Source organism: Temnothorax longispinosus, chromosome 5, assembly GCF_030848805.1.
Source record: "Temnothorax longispinosus isolate EJ_2023e chromosome 5, Tlon_JGU_v1, whole genome shotgun sequence".
Taxonomy (NCBI): domain Eukaryota; kingdom Metazoa; phylum Arthropoda; class Insecta; order Hymenoptera; family Formicidae; genus Temnothorax; species Temnothorax longispinosus.
The window spans coordinates 17,105,445-17,123,653 of record NC_092362.1 but is presented as its reverse complement, the minus strand read 5'-3'; the positions used below and the strand labels follow the sequence as shown (position 1 = coordinate 17,123,653).

The 18,209-nt window shown below is 39.5% G+C and overlaps 3 protein-coding genes across 4 annotated transcripts; 1 reads left to right on the top strand and 2 right to left on the bottom strand.

The window, feature by feature from the left end:
• Positions 1-358: 358 nt before the first annotated feature.
• On the bottom strand, positions 359-2,430 carry LOC139813489 (uncharacterized). Its single transcript, XM_071779002.1, has 5 exons — positions 2,295-2,430; positions 2,008-2,130; positions 1,778-1,845; positions 948-1,209; positions 359-824 (listed from the first exon to the last, which is right to left on the bottom strand). The coding sequence occupies exons 1-5, from the start codon at positions 2,428-2,430 to the stop codon at positions 688-690; spliced, it is 726 nt and encodes a 241-aa protein (XP_071635103.1). The 3' UTR covers positions 359-687.
• Positions 2,431-5,889: 3,459 nt separating this feature from the next.
• On the top strand, positions 5,890-9,812 carry LOC139812942 (coiled-coil domain-containing protein 102B). 2 transcript variants are annotated; one of them, XM_071778138.1, is made up of 7 exons: positions 5,890-6,226; positions 6,725-7,458; positions 7,538-7,766; positions 7,925-8,134; positions 8,217-8,491; positions 8,574-8,668; positions 8,731-9,812. In XM_071778138.1, exons 1-7 carry the CDS (start codon positions 6,122-6,124, stop codon positions 8,742-8,744), a joined length of 1,662 nt encoding a protein of 553 aa, XP_071634239.1. In that variant the 5' UTR covers positions 5,890-6,121; the 3' UTR covers positions 8,745-9,812. The 2 variants fall into 2 exon arrangements, with proteins under 2 accessions (XP_071634239.1, XP_071634238.1); XM_071778137.1 differs by having other exon boundaries at positions 5,891-6,226; positions 8,574-9,812.
• LOC139812941 (uncharacterized) lies at positions 9,541-17,331 on the bottom strand. The gene is made up of 5 exons (XM_071778136.1): positions 17,063-17,331; positions 15,103-15,201; positions 14,908-15,039; positions 14,142-14,529; positions 9,541-13,856 (listed from the first exon to the last, which is right to left on the bottom strand). Exons 1-5 carry the CDS (start codon positions 17,126-17,128, stop codon positions 10,144-10,146), a joined length of 4,398 nt encoding a protein of 1,465 aa, XP_071634237.1. The 5' UTR covers positions 17,129-17,331; the 3' UTR covers positions 9,541-10,143.
• Between the last annotated feature and the right edge of the window lie 878 nt (positions 17,332-18,209).

Here is an 18,209-nt window from a genome sequence, read left to right as displayed (position 1 = left end):
CTCTCTCTCTCTCTCTCTCTCTCTCTCTCTCTATTCTAAATTTATTATCGATGTGATGGTAATATCATGGTGATGGATTCGGATGCCTCGTGTTTAATAACGTAGATTGCAAGATAAATTCAATAATAATTTTTATCTCAAAACGGCGCGGCTCTTGAAAGTTGAGGCGTATATAATTTGGTTAAACCGTATTCGAAGAATTCCCTGTGTTGCATCTAGTTATTGTTCGCGGAGTACATTTGGTCCACTGAATTTCTGAAAAGAAAGCTTACAGAAGAAAATAAAAATGAGGTCGAAAAAAATTTTCAGAAAAAAGCAAGAGGAAGAGAATAGAAAAGAGAGAAAAATATAGGTATGTATGCATTCTACGCAAATTGGTGAACAATCCATATTTTATTTTATATTAATATATTTTACATAGAATTTATATGCAATTACAACGACGATTACAATATACTTTTTAATATGTGTAATAATTTACGCATATGTGTGTGTGTGTGTGGGGGGGGAGGGTTGGATGTGTATGTGTCACAGCAGAGATAATAAGGACCCCACGGTTTGTCACTCCCGCGGTAGTTAATGACTCCAAACCCTCTCTGCTATGTATTTGTGTGTGTGCGTGTGCGTGTGTTACAAATAAACTGTTTGTGTGTACATTTTAATTGTTCTTCTTGTTCTCCTTCTATTTTATCGTCCGCGAAATCTCGGAAATGTCGGAAATCTCGGAAATTTCGGAAATCTCGGAAATTTCGGAAATCTCGGAAATTTTCTTCCGCGAAATCCTCCTCTTCCACGATTTCTCCCGGCTCTCTGCCCTCTTTTAGCTATATAATAAACAAATTTATTTTAGAAATAAAGAGCGAGCAAACTGGGCCCAGTCAAAAACGCTAAAAGATTGACTACCATCTTATTCGAAAATTAGCTATTTTAAGATTGATTGTACTTACGTTTTGCTTGTTGCGGAGTTATTGAAGCTGCAACATCGATACTTATTGGAACATCGACACTTATTGGTATCGATGTTGTTGATGACGTTATCGGTATTGATAAAGCTGCCGGTGCCGCTGTTGATAGAGCTGCCGGTGCCGATGTTGATTGGGCTCCCAGTGCCGGCTGTGCGGACTGTGCGGATGATGATGGCAGTGGCGGTAGCTGAGTTATGGCGGCGAGTTTCCGCCGTAACTCAGAATTCTCCGCCTTTTCCCGTTTCTGTTACAGAGTAAAAGCAACACTCTTTCTGTAAATTTTAACACATTTAATAAACACGTTAATAAATACGTTTAATAAATAAATTGTGTTACTTTAACATATTTTTTAAATTATTTTAACAATTTTACATTTCAAATTTGTAAAGTTTAATTAACATAGCAGGCATATATGTTAAATCTACACATGTATGTGTTGATTATTTTACACAAAAATTTTAACAAGGATCTTTTTTAACAAAATTACAAAAATTTTCCAACACTGTAAAATTATTAAGATTACTATATTATGTATAAATTTGAGTAAGTCTAAATAGTTTTTTATTTAGAGTTTTATGATATGATAAGATTTATAGCATGTTAAAAATGTAACGAAAAGAACATGATCTTATTAAAATGTTTATTTTGAAATAAACATTTTATTCCTTATTTAGAAAATCGTATATGTATATATAAAAGTTCGTCTACCAAGCGGACAAAGGAGGAAGAACATATGCTTATAAAAATTAACGTCTCATTGTTATGTTTGTTAATTTAATATTTGAACCCAGGTATGGGAGAATGTGTATTACCCTATCTGAAAATGGGAGAATGGATAATACGAAGTTTTTCTCGGTCTGACAGTTCTCCACACGCTTATCTGTAATCAAACAATTCACATTGAATTCGCATTAATATCGATACGTTAATTTACGTTTGCGTTTCATTGGAACTCGTATATGCTGTTACCCGACTTTCAAGATAAACGGTGCATTATTATTTGAAGATGTCGAATTTTATTCTTGTTCTTTCAAATATTTACCATTAGTATCGGCAGACTCGTGTTCTGGAAGTGTTATGTTTGTTGATGAAATAGTGAAACCCAGGAATGGGAAAATGGATAATATGAAGTTATACTTGGTCGGACAGTTCTTTACACGTTTATCTGTAATCAAACAGTTTACATTGAATTCGCATTAATACCGATACGTTAATTTACGTTCGCGTTTCATTGGAACTCGTATATAAGCTGTTACACGACTTTCAAGATAAGCGGTGAATTATTATTTGTAGATGTCAAATTTTATTCTTGTTCTTTTGAATATTTACCATTAGTATCGGTTGTAGAATGTTTGACGTCAGTTAAGGGCGACTTCGCGGCCACATCATTGTCATGTGCAACAATCTTAGATTTACTGGATTCGGTGCTTGCAGGATCCGATCTTTTCCTTCGGTTGTGTATCATCTGGAGAAATATCGTTCTTATGAAATATTCAGTAACTTACATGATCAATTCGTGTACAAAAACACGACAAATATCAGCGTTATATAATTAACAAGATAAGCTGTTTGTCAATAATACAGTGACGTACATATTTGTCGCATAAGACAAATTGTTAGGTGTTACATATACGTGTTTCGAATTAAATATTACATTTAAAAATATCAAATTAAATAAAATTTGAACTTTCAATAAAATTATAGTAATAAAATATTGCGAATGTCAAGTTAATGAAACATATATCATTTCATCAGTTCAAGTAATAGGATAATGAGGATAAATTCATCAAGGGTTGAAGAGAGCGGCCTCCGCCCATATGGTAGATAAATTGTTTTCTACTCCTCGATTCTTCCATTCTTTTACGCTTTACCTCTTTTGGATCTTCATTTTTTTCTGCTGTCTGAACTCCCGGGAGATATCGCGTCGATTCTTGGTCCGGTAATTGTTCCGCGCGATGTTGTTCAGTCGGAGATCGTATCCAGTGCCGCGAAACAGACTGATGTTGTAAATAGCGTGGATTGCTATCGTATTCATGTTCATAGCCGGGTTGAACGAGGACGCCGGCAAATGCGATGCTTGCTAACGAGATTGTCACTGCTAAGAACTGGAATGATTAAGGAAACTTATTTAAGCAGATTATTCTCGAACAGATGTTCAATATGGGAGAAATTTGTCCCCTAAATTATTTATTTATTTAATAATTTAAAATTATTAGAAGAGACGTTACATATTTATGCATTTACTATGGAATATTATTTTGTTAATATAAAAATCGATTTAGAGGAAAAGTATAAAATGCAGAAAAGAAATTATAAACGTTTTATTGATTTCTACAAAATTTCTGTCTAATGTTGATGACATATGGCTTTATTATTAATAAGTTTTAATTCCAAAAGTTAAAAACTCATAAAAATACTAAATAAATGTAAAACATATGTCAGAAAAGTTTACTCACTAATCCTCGATGCGAAAACATCGTATTGCTCTTACAGTTTCACTTGATGAGACTAACGCGATTTCTCCAGTGGAGTTGAATAAGAGTTAGAAAAACGATTAAAGTCGAGAATAAAGTAACAGACCCTAAGCCGAAAACTGTGTTACTTCGCGGCATTTTCCGCCTTTTTTATACCCGAAATATCCAGAACCCCCCGCGCAAGATTCTCATCACTTCTTACGTGTCTTAAGGGGGGAAGTTTTCTATAAGTTTCTAGAAACGTAGTTTTTTAGGCCCCATTTGGGCCTCAGTTTATCAACAGCCGTCCGATAACCGTAGGATAAACTAAAGATTTGTTTTGATTTGAGCTTTCGCTCGGAATTCTGAGCTAGCGTGCGTCGTCTAAACTGTTCAAAAATTTCAACGTAGTTCGAAATTTTGGGATAAAATTTCCGAAAACTCTATCTATACCAGGAAACATTTCAAATAGTGGTGTATATTTGTAATCCTTAAATCTGTTGTTTTTAACATACTTATTCGAGTATGAGCTTTCTCCCTATGCAAGTAAAATGGATCCCAAGGCATTATTGTTTTCCATTTGTCTCCAGTGGTTATCGGTAAAGTGCTCTTGGGATCATTACTTGTAAAAAGTACATAATTAGAAACATAGATTAGATCCCCCTTGTTTGGAGCATTAGTTGAAGTTGTGTCGTTTTTCTTTTTGAACTGCATGAAGAAATATTTTCCTTTTTCCCTGCATTGCCCCAATCATTGTTCCAAATATACCTCGGATAATTATATAAATAATTAAAATTATAATTTGGGGACGGTTTGTCATTTGTGTCATATGGCGCACCGACAAGCTCATTGGTTGCCGATAATTCCTCGTTACTTCTGTATGGATTTTGCATATAGGTAACGAAAGGTGGTTAAGATTGTACAGAAATAGATGTTGCCGCCCCAGGTAGCACATATATTAGTTTCATATACGTTTTTTGAACGTATACATGCATAGTTTCATAACCGTAAAGAACCATTAAGAAACGTTTGAACAAAAATGTTTTTGAAACCATGATTTAAGAAACGTTTTTTAGCCTTTTTTGAAACATTATATTGTACTAATTATTAAATTTATATTGCACAAAATAAATCATTTTATCCATACACATATATATCTACTTTTACTTAAATTAATTTTGTCCTACCGGTCTTAATCTATTTGTCCATCGGACAAATTTGAGCTTAGAAAACTTCCAATAGTTGCAAAATAAACGTTCTGCTGAACGTGGCCATTGAAAGAACATTTATACGTGTGTTCCGTTTTGAAGAACTTTCTGAACTGGTAATGCAATTAAGTTAAAGTGAAACAAGTATATTTGGTTTTACTTTAACTTATTGCACGAATGTGCACCAGTTCAGGAATTTCTTCGAAAAAGAATAGACTTCATGGATGGTATATTATATGCATAAAGCTTCTAGAACATTCTCACGCATGTTTCAAAGACGTCATAAACACGTTCAAAAGACGTGAAAAGTAAGAATTTTAAATGTCTTTATCATTAAAACAAAACGTTTCTATAATAGTTTTTTAAACGTCATTTTATCGGAAAAGAAACGTTCCATCGAACGTTTTTCGAGTAGACATTTTTACTCATGAGAAACGTTTCTAGAAATCGGTTATAAAACGTTTCGGAAAAATACTCATAAAAGAGGGGGTAAAAGTGACGTGGATTGTCCTTATCCCCCATCTGTTCAAAATTGGTATGGACGGATTTTAATGACTAAGGGCGGAAAATGTTCATCTTGAAAAGAGCTTTCGAAAGGCGTGTGGCATATATGCGCAATTCAACATGGCGTCATAGTTATGGCTGCTTAAAGGGATAAATTCAAAATTTCAGATTCAAGTACATGACGCCATGTTGAATTGCGCATATATGCCACACGCCTTTCGAAAGCTCTTTTCCAGACGAACATTTTCCGCCCTTAGGCTGGTATTCACAGTCTTCAAGACCGTCTTAAGTAATGTCTTAAGACGCTAATACGGCTCTGTGATTGGTTCATGACATCTTAAGATTGAACTTAAGACAATCTTAGTCATTAAAATTTGTTCATACCAATTTTGGACAGATGGGGGGTAAAAGTGACGTGGATTGTCCCATATATATATATATATATATATATATATATATATATATATATATATATAGTATGTATATAATATATATTTATTTATTTATTTATTTATTTATTTATTTATAAATATAAAAATTAAAATTTGTAAATATAAACGCAAATGTAACGTATAGCGCATCGTCGATTTGCTCCGGACTCGGGCGAGATACAAGTCATGCAATAGGTCAGTACTGCAAATCTATATTTTACGTCACGTATACGAGTAGTTCGGACACGAACCATGTGTGTACCGTTGTTACCGAGCGTAACGACGTAGTTGACGTGCACTTTCTCAGGCAGCGCGTCAGTAGTCAGTATATACGTCCGCTGGAGCGCTGGAACGGAATGATCCGGATGGACCGAGACTCTCAGGTTTCTCTCTGGTCGTTCAATCGAGTCTGGCATTTAAACGGCGCGATCGGGAGAGGAACAATGCTTGATCGGCATTAAATCGGTGCCTGGAGGTACCTCGGAGGCAAAGAGCAACATTTGGAGAGAGTTCGCCCGAGGGGACGGTCAGCGAAAACAAAGTTTTAGGTTACTCGCGTCATGGCACAGTCGACGACAAGCGGGACCTCCTCGCGACGATACATGCGGGAGCATGAGGTGCCGTCCTCGTCGCGTTACGCGGACAGCGAGTGGGAGTCCAAAGAGGTAGACTTTCTGCAGACGCTGCAGACCAAATCGTGTCGTATCAGTTATAAATCCCTTAACGTTATGTAGCTTTAGTCGCGTCCTATTCTTATTCATAACATCATGTTTACTTTTGTTTATGTCATGATTATGTCATAAGCGTATCGTATTATTATGTCACATATTCAAGTGTATTCTGCGAAAAGTAGCAGCAAATGTATAATATCATATGAGCACTTCATTTCTCAGGGTGGTCACTTTGCAGACGAGTAAACCTTTTTTTAGTGAATAAAGCAAAGTTACCTATCTACTGCCATTATTTACTATTTATTTTCCTCTATAGGCTAATCGGAACATTATTTAATACTTTACAATATTCAGATTTTTTAAATATTTAATCTTAATTTTGCCTTATTGATTGTAAATGGCATTTCCTGATGCCTTTGACTGGCCATAGTATTGTTTTTTTTACCAGTTACTTTGTCGATTAGTTGCTACATATGTTTTCTCATCAAACAGGCCTTACGACAGCGGGAGCTCGAGGAGGCAAGGGCGCGAGCGGCGCAGATGGAGAAGACGATGCGATGGTGGTCCGACTGTACTGCTAATTGGCGTGAGAAATGGAGCAAAGTTAGGAACGAGAGGAATGCGGCTAGAGACGAGGCAAAGGCTCTGAGGGCGAAATTGGAGATCGCTGTCAAAGATACCAATACTTTCAAGCACGAATCTCAAGAATTGGAGCTGCAGAACGAACAGCTGAAGAAGGAGATGGAAAAGATACACATGATACTCTTGAAACACGCCGGGCAGTTCGATCAACAGATCTTTACCATTCTGGAATCAGATCCGCAATTGAGAGCTACCTTCGGGTTGGACGAGCAGCTAGAGTTTTATAATAACATCGAAGCCAGCGAAGCGTTAGGTGCACAAAGGGATATGCTATCTTGTAAAAATTCGCATGAAGCATCGAATATCGCTTCGGGAGTTCACAATATCCTACCAGAAAGGGATATCGAGGAGTACGTCTTGCAAGGTGCCGTGCCGAAGCACGCGGTAGAATTGTATAAGGAAAGTCCCAGTAACTCGCTAGATAAAAACGTCACAAAACTAGTCGCGGATAGTAATGCCAAAAAGGATGGACTAGAGAAACAATCACCGTTAGATATGTATAATGAGGAGTGTGTAACTCAAAAAATGTCAACGTTGCAAATAAAGTTGGAGGAGGCAACGAAAACTATTTCTGTGGAAAGAGAGTAAGTCCTGCATGAATGTCAATGCACAAAGCTAATTGATTACATCGCACATAAATTTATTTTACTTTTGTTCTGTAAGGGAAAACAATTCTCTGCACCGGACTGTGGAAAAATTGAAAGCCGAAGTTAAACAATTAAGGGAGCAATGTGAGGAATTATCCGAGAGTAGAGCCGATGTGATGAGAGAACTATCGGAGCTAAAAGAACGTTTTCAACTCGAACTTAGTGACGAACATATAGCAGATTTAATAGACAATACAAATAACGGAGAGAGCATGGACCGTCGTTTGACGGAATTGAGGACAGAAGTAAGTCATTTACATTATATAAATACTTGCAGTCACATTTATTTGTTTAAAAATAATTGAAAAAGTTTAAGTTAATTGTTTACTTTTATTCACATTTATATATATATTATATCGTGTGTGTAGATGTGTTTTTACATTTTTAAATTTCAAAATTTTAGCTGGAGAAACTTCAAACTGAAAATGCAGCAGAGTGGAGTAAAAGGGAGAGACTAGAAACTGAGAAGATTTCTTTGGAACGAGAGAACAAATTGCTCCGCTTAAAATTACACGAGCTGCAAGAGAGAATAGAATCGCGACGACCACGGCCGGTATCTACGGCCGACACAGATACGAGACAATTGCAGCATGAAATTCTAGTTCGCAACATGGTCCGTTCAATAATCTTATCAAATTAATAATACTTCTTAAAATGGTTATTATTACTTTATCTCTCCCGTGCGATATTCGTAGGTATTACTTGAAGTGAAGCAATATCAGGCGGCACTGAAACAATCCTTGGCGGAGAAAACAACAGAGTTATCGCACGCGATGAGACGGTCCGAGCAATACGAGGCGGAGGTGAAGCGAGTGAGAGCGAGAGTCGAGGAGTTGAAGAAAGAGTTGGCCGCTGCTCAGGATGAAGTTGACGCTGCTACGAACAGCGCACGGAAACTGCAACGAACCAACGAGAATCTTATGGAGCAATTGGAATCTGCAAACGTACAACTGGAACATTTTAGAAATAGGTAAGCAGGATAATCAGTCGGTATGTATAGCTCATATTCACGAGCTTCTACATTAGAACTTCAAAAATATACTTTATTACAGTAACAACGAGACGCACGAAATTTCAACGGATGCTGAAGTAGACGGGACTGGCAAGCAAGAATTTCAAGCCAACAATTCCAGTGAATACACTGAAGGTACGTTACTAATATAGCCGCCGCTTTTGAATCGATAAAACAATAATTGGACGAAATTACAGTCTACGATCGGTAACAAGCCTAGTATTCGCTTGTGCCGATAGCGATGAAGTGTTTAAGTCAGATAGCGAAGATGCAAATGGATAGGTGATCTCGTAGTGGGCCTAAAGTACAGAACAAGTACTTGACAACAGTTTTTTTCCTTTTCTCTTGTTAATCTTTGACTCTGCGCTGAATTAATTGTATGTATCGAATAACTATCATGAGCTACGCGCCTACTATGTTTAACAATGAACACGTCAATACTTCTAGAAACATACATGTAAATATATGTTGCGTCATATTATTTATGTGTCGTAATCGATAACGTACAATTTTAATTATCTATTGAACAATATGAGTGACGGATCACCTGCAGTATTTGCTGTTCAATAGTTACTCAGTCGTGACAGAGAGATCATGCTTATTTTTATCATTGTTTCCTGTAAATAATCATTTCATTGTTGCTCATATTCGTTTTTCTACTTTTGTAAATTATGAACTAAGTATCTTTCCTCTTTTCATTTGTCATCAATGTGCATTTTGTATACAGTTTACATTCCGCATTATTTTCGTTTGTAAGTTTCTTTTTTTTAAATTAATGTAAAGATATTGTATATATATATAAACATACATATATACATGTTCGCGAAATATATGTGTAATGAAACATTTTGTTTCGTCATGTATTTTTCGTCTCGCAAAAGACTGCCGAAATCGAGTAGCGAGATACAGTATGTACAAGATACGATACCTGATATTTATAACTGAACATTTTATGTCAATACCGAAAATCTATGTAGTATAAATTGAAGCAATACTCTATCTGCATGTATATCCGCGGGTGCATGTCGCAGATATGCCGAGTTGTAGATAAAATCTAAACTTTCATACAATACAATCACTTATGTCAAATTGAGAAAATTATCGTGAATTATATTTCTTAACCAATGAGAAGAAGGCGAAAAAAGATTTTTTTTCTAGTTAAAATGTATTTTATTGATAAAATTTAATAAATAGCAGCGAGATGTAACATGTTCACCATGCTATACAGTCAATAATTTGGAAGTACCTCAATAAAGAAATTGTAGTATTGTACACGTAATATTTATGCCGTCCAACTTTCAATCCTGTGGATTCCCCGAAAGATTATAGTCTTTATTTACTAATCCATAGGAACGAAAGTTTTCTATTGTATTCGTTTTACTTCTACATTTATTTTACTTGTTGAAAGCTGCTGAAGAGGGAAATGTACTACTCGAATTCATGATAGAGTGAGTTACAATGTCGACGCGCACGAAAGCAATTAGTCAAATACGACCTAATCTACGACCTAAGCGAGTCACGTAAATTCCACTGTACTATACAACGAAGTGAAAAATGCAGGATGCTTTAGAGAAATAATTGTCGTTGCATCCAATATATATTTTGATGATTCAACACCTCATAGGCCTGCCATCGGGATACGTCGGCACTTTCGGCTTGCAGATTTTTGTCCTACCGTTGGAACCGTACACGACGTTGCAGGAGAACGTGAAATATCCACAGGTGGAACTCTTTGTGTAATATCGATGCTCGTACTTTCTCGGTTCATTGTTGCCGTTCATCTTGCCAGCGAAACTGTTGGTCACGGTGTAATAACTCGGCTTCGCCGCTATCGCCGGAGTAGGTCTCGTGTGCTTATCGGAAGATGTGTTTTGATTAACGGGAGATCCTTGGCTCTTCGACGTATGTCGGCCGACGTAACGCTCGTAATTTGTCTGAAGCGATCTAGTCTCCGTGGGCGGTGGTGACCTGGTATTGTTGAAGTCCTTTGGTACCAAAGATACAGTCTGCGACTGGGACTTGCCGTCGCCTTGAGCAACGGTCTCTGTGCCGGAGGTCGACATCACTCGGCCACGGAAACCAGGCGGGATGGTGTATCCTGACACGGATTGTCCCGGTTGCAGAGTATCACCCGTTCGCGGGACGTTTGAGTCTTGGCTAACGTGAACGTTGTATTGATTCCCCTTAGCGACCTGTATCGTCTGCGACTGACTGCGACTTTGCTGCTGAAAGGTCTTATCGAGTTTCTGATGATTCGGGCTCGGACCCGGAAAAGTTCCCGAGAACTTCTCTTTGATTGTCAACCTCGAACCCGCTGTCGTAGGATAATCGTCCTCATCCGCGTAGTCGTCGTCGTATTCGTCGTACGTTGTGTCGTCCGTTCGTGGTTTCTCGGTAGCTAGCACCTTCTTGTCGGCAGCGTCGTCCAGATTGTTCTTGGAAGCCAGGACGACGGTCTGCCTCGAGGTTGAACTGCTTTGCAAACCTTGCTCGCGATTCTGCTTGTTTTCGTCCGGTTTGTTGTCGTAATTCGAACTTGTCGACGGACTCGATTGTGCTGCGCTGTCAACATTCGTCGGTCGCTTCAAAGGAGGAGACTGTTTGAAGGGCTTGAAGAGTTCGGTGTCGGTGAAGTTGAAAGGCTTCCGCGAAGATGCGGCACCGGATCCGGAACCGGCTTGCGCTGCGCCGTTGTACGTGATCCCATATTGGAAGGAACCTTGCAGCTGCGACTGGGACTGACCTCGATGAGTGCCACTCTGAGCCGACGCCGTTCCGCTACCGCGAAATGGCCTCGCATGCTTCTCCATCTTTTCATCGTCGTCCTTCAAGTATGGCTGGAACCCGATCTGCGCTTGGCTGGAAGTATTGCCTTCACCATTGGCCTGAGCATCCGCCATTCCGCCCTTGGAGCTTGCTTGCACTTGCGAATTGGTACCATGGTTCCAGCCGCTGCTCTGAGCACCTGTCGAGGTAGCACCGGAGTCGGAATCCAATTGAACCTGCGTCTGACTCTTTCCGTAACCGGCGACGCCTTGCGCATTGCTGGTAGCTCCTTCTTTACCGCCACTGACCTCGGCTTGAGCACTCTTGTTGGCGTCGCTGGTGCCAGCCTGGGCCGAGAAGGTGCCGGAACCGCTGTAGGTTCCTGTGACTTGCGACTGAGCTGTGCCCGATCCGTATTTACCCTGAGCCGAGGCGCTTGCTTGAGTGCCTGAGTCCACCTGCTGTTGTACGGAACTCGACGCCTGTGACTCGGCACCGTCATCCGCCACACCCGCCGGTCTAGTTGGTCCGCCAGTTTGTATGTATTGCGAAGCTTCACCGAGACCTGCAGTTCCAACCATTCCCGGATAACCATTTCCTGGATATCGACGACCATCTCCTCCCTGAACACTGATTCCGCCTGGAAGCTGACCAGGATACTGCCCAGTGACACCAGTCCCTCCTGTTGTGCCTGGTGGATACTGAACACCTCCTGTTCCTGGAATTCCGATACCCGTGCCTGGATATTGTCCACCTGGATAAGTTGGCACTTGGCCACCTGGGTAGATTACTTGACCAGGATATAAGGTACCACCGGGAGGAGTAATTTGTTGTGCACCACCAGGATATGTACTTGGAATAGTTCCAGGGTATGTAACGCTTGGATACGTAACTTGAGTACCCGTTACACTGCCTGTTGTATCAGGAATTTTGCCAGGTTGAATAGTACCACTAGAACCTGGGTAAACCACTTGACCATTTGTTGGTTGACCACCTGGATAAGTTATTACTTGTGTACCAGTGCCAGATGTTGAATCTGCAGTCGTACCAGGAACTTGACCTCCACTAGGTAAAGTGCCTGATGGAATACCTTGGGGATAGGTTATAACAGTCTGCTGTCCACCACCAGGATAAACTCCTTGAGTTGTTGTTCCTCCTGGGACAACACTGCCAGGATATGTCCCGACACTTGTTCCTGGAATACCAGGTCGAACACCACCAGGATAGACTCCAGTTCCGGGATAAGTTCCTGTACCAGGAACTCCCGGATATGTCCCACTTGGTAAGCCTGTTCCAGGTGCGGTACCAACTGGGTAAGTTCCAACACCAGTGACAGTAGTGGAACCTGTTGCTACCGAAGTAGTTACGATGCCACCAGGAGGATAGATACCTTGTCCCGGTTGGACTCCAGGTTGCATACCTGGGTACGTCCCAACACCACCAGGTAAGACTCCTCCAGGCTGGATGGGATATGGTCCACGATCTCCTGTGATTATAGTTCCAGGTGGATATGTTCTATCACCTCCTGGTATCACAGTACCAGGTTGAATACTACCAGGATATGTCCCGTCAGTCCCTGGTATCACAGTACCAGGTTGAATACCACCAGGATACCTCCCGTCAGCTCCTGGTGTCACAGTTCCAGGACGGACACCTCCAGGATATCTCCCGTCAGCTTCTGGTGTCACAGTTCCAGGACGGATACCTCCAGGATACGTTCCATCAGCTCCTGGTATCACGGTTCCAGGACGGATACCTCCAGGATACGTCCCATCAGCTCCTGGTATCACGGTTCCAGGACGGATACCTCCAGGATACGTCCCGTCAGCTCCTGGTATTACAGTTCCAGGACGGATACCTCCAGGATACGTCCCGTCAGCTGCTGGTGTTACCGTTCCAGGACGGATACCTCCAGGATACGTTCCATCAACTCCTGGTGTCACAATTCCAGGACGAACACCTCCAGGATACGTTCCATCAGCTCCTGGTGTCACAGTTCCAGGACGGATACCTCCAGGATACGTTCCATCAACTCCTGGTATCACAGTTCCAGGACGAACACCTCCAGGATACGTTCCATCAGCTCCTGGTGTCACAATTCCAGGACGGACACCTCCAGGATACGTTCCATCAGCTCCTGGTGTCACAATTCCAGGACGTACACCTCCAGGATACCTCCCGTTAGCTCCTGGTGCCACAGTTCCAGGACGGACACCTCCAGGATACGTTCCGTCAACTCCTGGTGTCACAATTCCAGGACGAACACCTCCAGGATAAGTCCCTGGTCTTCCAGAGAGAATTCCAGGGTAGGTGCTAACTTCCCCAGGTACCACTCCAGTTGGATATGTTATTTGCCCGCCAGGGTAAGTTGTGACTCCAGGAATGATTCCTGTTCCAGGTTGCGTAATACCAGGTGTTCCAGTACTTATCGGTGGAACTTGTACCTTATCCGGTTTCCCTTCAGGATATCCAACATATCCAGGATATCCAGGACAATCTTCGCAACCGGTGCCACCCGATGACATACTTTGCGCTTGACCCATACCGCGACTACCACCTGAAAAGAAGTATTAATACTTACACAAATAACTAAAGAAACATAATTATCATAAAAATTTTTTTCTAACAAAAGTCTTATTTATATATTCAGCCATAATATCTCACAACTCTAATCTCGAATCATAGAAATTTAAGTATATTGCAAGAATTCAATTCTATTTATTAATTTTATTTGTAATTTTTAACCACATTTTTTTAGTTTTTATTTCTTTTTTATCTTAAAAAAAATTATCTAATATAGTAGCACACAAAATAATCAAATGTCAAAAGTCTCAATACTTACTAACTACTGCGCGCGAAGATTGCTGAGTGGCTTCGGCTTCGGCCTTGCCCTCTTTTTTTTCATCGTTACCGAGATTCAGATATTGAGATTGCGTCTGTCCACGAAACTTCCCTCGAAACTGATTCGTTTGTCGACGTTGTCGAATTCGATCGACATTTTTGTTTGATTTTTCTCGTTGCTCGAGTTGAATCTGTCGTTTCGTCCGAGCTCTTAGCGGTGTTAGAACGATGTCAGCTACGCGTTTTGACGAAATATCATTTTCATCTACAGGGATTTCGTTGAAGAAAGGATCGAGAGTACGCCCCGGCACAGGTCTCGTTGCTTGTAACAAAAGGATATTGCGTCCGTTGCAGAAATCAGCGATTCGACCCCCAGCAAGTCGCCACGCCTATTCAGAATATTAAATTTAGATGTTAATATATTTTTCTTCTGATACAACATACTTTATTATTGTATTTTTACACGTAATTATTTGAGTAATATCCTATTTTTATTGTATAGTTCTTATTAAGCGTTTATGACAATATGATTACATAGAATACTTGTCAAGGGAACTAAATTCAGATGATACACTTAATTTAAAGCTACATATTGTTCTTGACAATTTACTTGACAATTTTACAATTATTAGTATTAGGAAATAGCAAAAAACATAATTCTGATGTTTTTAAATATGCACATGTAAAGATTTGTTAAGAGAACTGTAGAGAACTATTATATTGTGATTTATAACAATTTCAACGTGCCATGTAACTTATTATATTACCTCCAGTTTCGTGAGGGCTGTCGACGCATAGAGTATCTTGGATTGCCGCTTCTTACGTGACGCATTCTGACCCTGTTTTATATTTTCAAGATAGCAATCGTTCTCCTTCCTGCTCTTGTACGCAACGAATTGCTGTTTCGAAAGGATCAGTTTAAAATCGGCGTATTTCAATATTAAGACAACATAATCGCTTACCGTTACATCGTCAGTAAAAGACCATTGTTTCTCTTCACGATTATTTTCTGCATCTCTCATCTCATACTCGTGAACAGATCGATCGAAACGCGTCTTTTCCTACAAATAATAATATTGAAGTGACGTTATAATATTGAAAATTATATAATAAGAATAATAATATGTATTAATTATATATAGTTTATACCATTTAGAAAATAATTAATATATGTATAATGGTATGAACAATAATAATAAAATATTGTTAGAATAATAATAATATATGTATATACATTAATCGTTGATACACAAATTATAAATAATTAATGTATACTATTATTGTATATTGATCTTATTTTATAACATCTCGAAATCTGTATCTGATGTTACTTTTCTTTCCAGGACAATCTGATAAATGATTAGGTGAAAATTAGAATTCGCTTCCCCGAGATCCTCGAAAAACAATCGAATTCGATTTTGCACTCTCTATATAGGACCTAGAATCATCTAATTAATCTAATTCGAAAGGAGGTGAAAAAAGTGTCGCGATCGAGAACGAGCCGAGACGATCCGTAATCATATCCGTTCTTATCTTGTGAGCTTTAACCTCCTAAATCTTTCTTCGAGCAATTGTCTTCTCTTAGTCGCAGGCTAGTTACACTTAGCTTCTATAATGTTATTATACAGAACTTTCTTACGAATTTATATGGTCCAAAATTTAACCGCGTGAGCTATTTCGCCGGTCGGAGAAACCGAGTCTGTCGACAACATATTCTGCAAAGTGTTTGTTGCTTCAGATTTTATCGGCAGGAAGATCACAGATTTAATGCAGGATCCAGCATTAAATAGCAGCAAAGTTGGTCTACGAAAGTTGACGGCAGAAATCAAGAAGCAGACTCTGACGTACTTGCTACATTTGACGCTTATTGGGAGCAGATTTCATCGGAGATCTATAAAGCTATATTTTGACAGCGAATTAGCGGTAGAAAACGAACGAAAGAAAAACCAGCTGAAAATTAAATGATGTCAGCGCGGACTCTATCAGTGAAATGCGAGTTTAATGCAGACACAGTCGATGTAAATTTGTTAGCAATTTCTGATCGAATTGTTGTCAATCCGCTGACATTGCTTACTGGAAAGTTAATAATCAAAGCCTGGTCGAAATCATTGCGAATATTCATGTAAAAGCGCGTTTTCTTACGCGAATACAGTTGTAATTTGTAATCATTTTAAAATTGCGGTTTGTACACGACTCGGCTTGTTTCTGGACGTACCGCGGAACGTATGAATGAAGCGGCAAGTAGAGGGATACTCGGGAGATCGCGTTTCCACATTTATCGTCGCGGATAGATGATACACGTCGGCGATTTGCTGAATTTCATAACGCCGCGCGAACCACGGCGACGCGAAGTGTCCTAAATCGCAAGAAGGCGAGAGATAAGCGGCTATCTATTACTCCGAATTGATGAATAAGCGACTCACGCACACGCGGACATCTAAACATCACCTTCTACAAATCTACGACGACCCGGTCAGTTTTTTTACAGTCAGACAAAAACTTGAGCACTTTCTCCGGAAGTGTGCCTGTTAATCGTCCACAAAATCTTGCGCGTTAAAAGAGCGACACGCTAATAAAATGTAAATTAAAAAACTGATGAGTCCATTGATAAGAATAATTAAAGCTCACATGGAGCTTATGTAAGCCCCTAGATTATTAATCAGTCGTGTCTCACTTATTTATTGTAAAATAAAAAATATTGCTGTCGATTATTGACGCTAACAATTTTTATTCTAGATAGTGCACAATTTTTTGTAAAATTCATTCACTGTTGGCGTATGTTGTTATTTACAGATACACAAAAGCGCGTTGATTCACAAACTTGGTTCGATTTTTATCAAACGCACTGCGGACCTTACATCTCGATTATTGAATGCGTGACAAAAAGCGGGGTGGTAAACGCGAGGGAAATGAAAAACTTACATGGTATCTCGCGAGTGTCGTGCTCGCGAGGAAGATCAGAACGATGACGATGAGGTACGGCCGCATGGTTCGAACCTTCTGTGAGATCTCCGCGAACCGACGTCTCGACAATGTTCCAACTCCGCTGGAATAGATTCCCACCGACTCTACTCGCTTCTTCCGCTGCGCCTCTTCTTCGGTCCCGTCGTGGTCGGTCCCACGAAGCGCCGCTTGGAATCGTAAGGGTCCATGTGGCTGTGAGGCGGGAGTAGGAATCGCGTGCTGAACGAAATTCCGGGAATGTGCGTCGTGATGTAAGTGCGTACAGACGCTCGTGTGTATCACGTTATCTCATTTAGTCTCGTCTTGTCGTCGCGGATCTCATTACCGAAAGATATGCGCCCATGGCCGTCATTGACTTAGAAGATACACCTTATGTTGCAGTTAAAAAGAAAGAAGACTCTTCATATCATTATTGTATTGCTTATTTAGACAGTAGTCCAAAACACCCCGAATAACTCGACAGATTTGAAATTTCCTTTAAGAAAATTTTCATCGCAATTTTATATGCATTACATGGTAATCTTTATTTATTATATTATGTATACGTATATATTTTATTTTATTATATATATTTTTTATAATAAATTATGTTCAGGGCTAAAACACAGATGAATAAACAAGCCTATTAATTGCGTTGTTGCTAAAAATTACTTTATAACATTTAATTTATAACATTTGATCAAATACAAAAATTCTTTCGTTTCTATTCTAAATCCGCGTAAATATTCATCAATCGCAAGCGACATTGAGTTAACTTGTCTTGTCGAGTTAGTCACTTTCGCTTTCGTTGGCCTAATTACTGAAGTCCAATCTATTTGTTAAACACAGTTAGTCGCTGTTTATCCTACTACCAAGCGTAACTAATGATCGCATGGTTCATCGGCGCGATAATGAGTTCAATAAATAAAAAGGCGAAGCGAGAGAGTGTATTGAACGGAAAGCTTTATACGAACGCGCGTGTTGCAATCCGATAGGCGTGGAATTAAATTATTTAATACAACTTTTACAATTTCTCATCGCGCAACAGAGATGAGGAAGGATTACAGGAATTGAAAAGTTGAACGGGAGAGGACAAAAAGTTAATTCAAACGTGTTTCTGAACGTG

Bases quoted from the DNA above. Each gene is read 5' to 3' on its own strand.
- LOC139812942 (XM_071778137.1), top strand. From the start codon at position 6,122: ATGGCACAGTCGACGACAAGCGGGACCTCCTCGCGACGATACATGCGG. The intron at 7,767-7,924 runs GTAAGTCATTTA...TCAAAATTTTAG, and splicing joins TGACGGAATTGAGGACAGAA to CTGGAGAAACTTCAAACTGA. The intron at 8,135-8,216 runs GTCCGTTCAATA...CGATATTCGTAG, and splicing joins AAATTCTAGTTCGCAACATG to GTATTACTTGAAGTGAAGCA.
- LOC139812941 (XM_071778136.1), bottom strand. From the start codon at position 17,128: ATGCGGCCGTACCTCATCGTCATCGTTCTGATCTTCCTCGCGAGCACG. The intron at 15,202-17,062 runs GTAAGTTTTTCA...TATTATTTGTAG, and splicing joins CGACACTCGCGAGATACCAT to GAAAAGACGCGTTTCGATCG. The intron at 15,040-15,102 runs GTAAGCGATTAT...CTTTCGAAACAG, and splicing joins CTTTTACTGACGATGTAACG to CAATTCGTTGCGTACAAGAG.
- LOC139813489 (XM_071779002.1), bottom strand. From the start codon at position 2,430: ATGATACACAACCGAAGGAAAAGATCGGATCCTGCAAGCACCGAATCC. The intron at 1,210-1,777 runs GTAATACACATT...ACTCTGTAACAG, and splicing joins TTCTCCCATTTTCAGATAGG to AAACGGGAAAAGGCGGAGAA. The intron at 825-947 runs GTAAGTACAATC...TTTATTATATAG, and splicing joins AACTCCGCAACAAGCAAAAC to CTAAAAGAGGGCAGAGAGCC.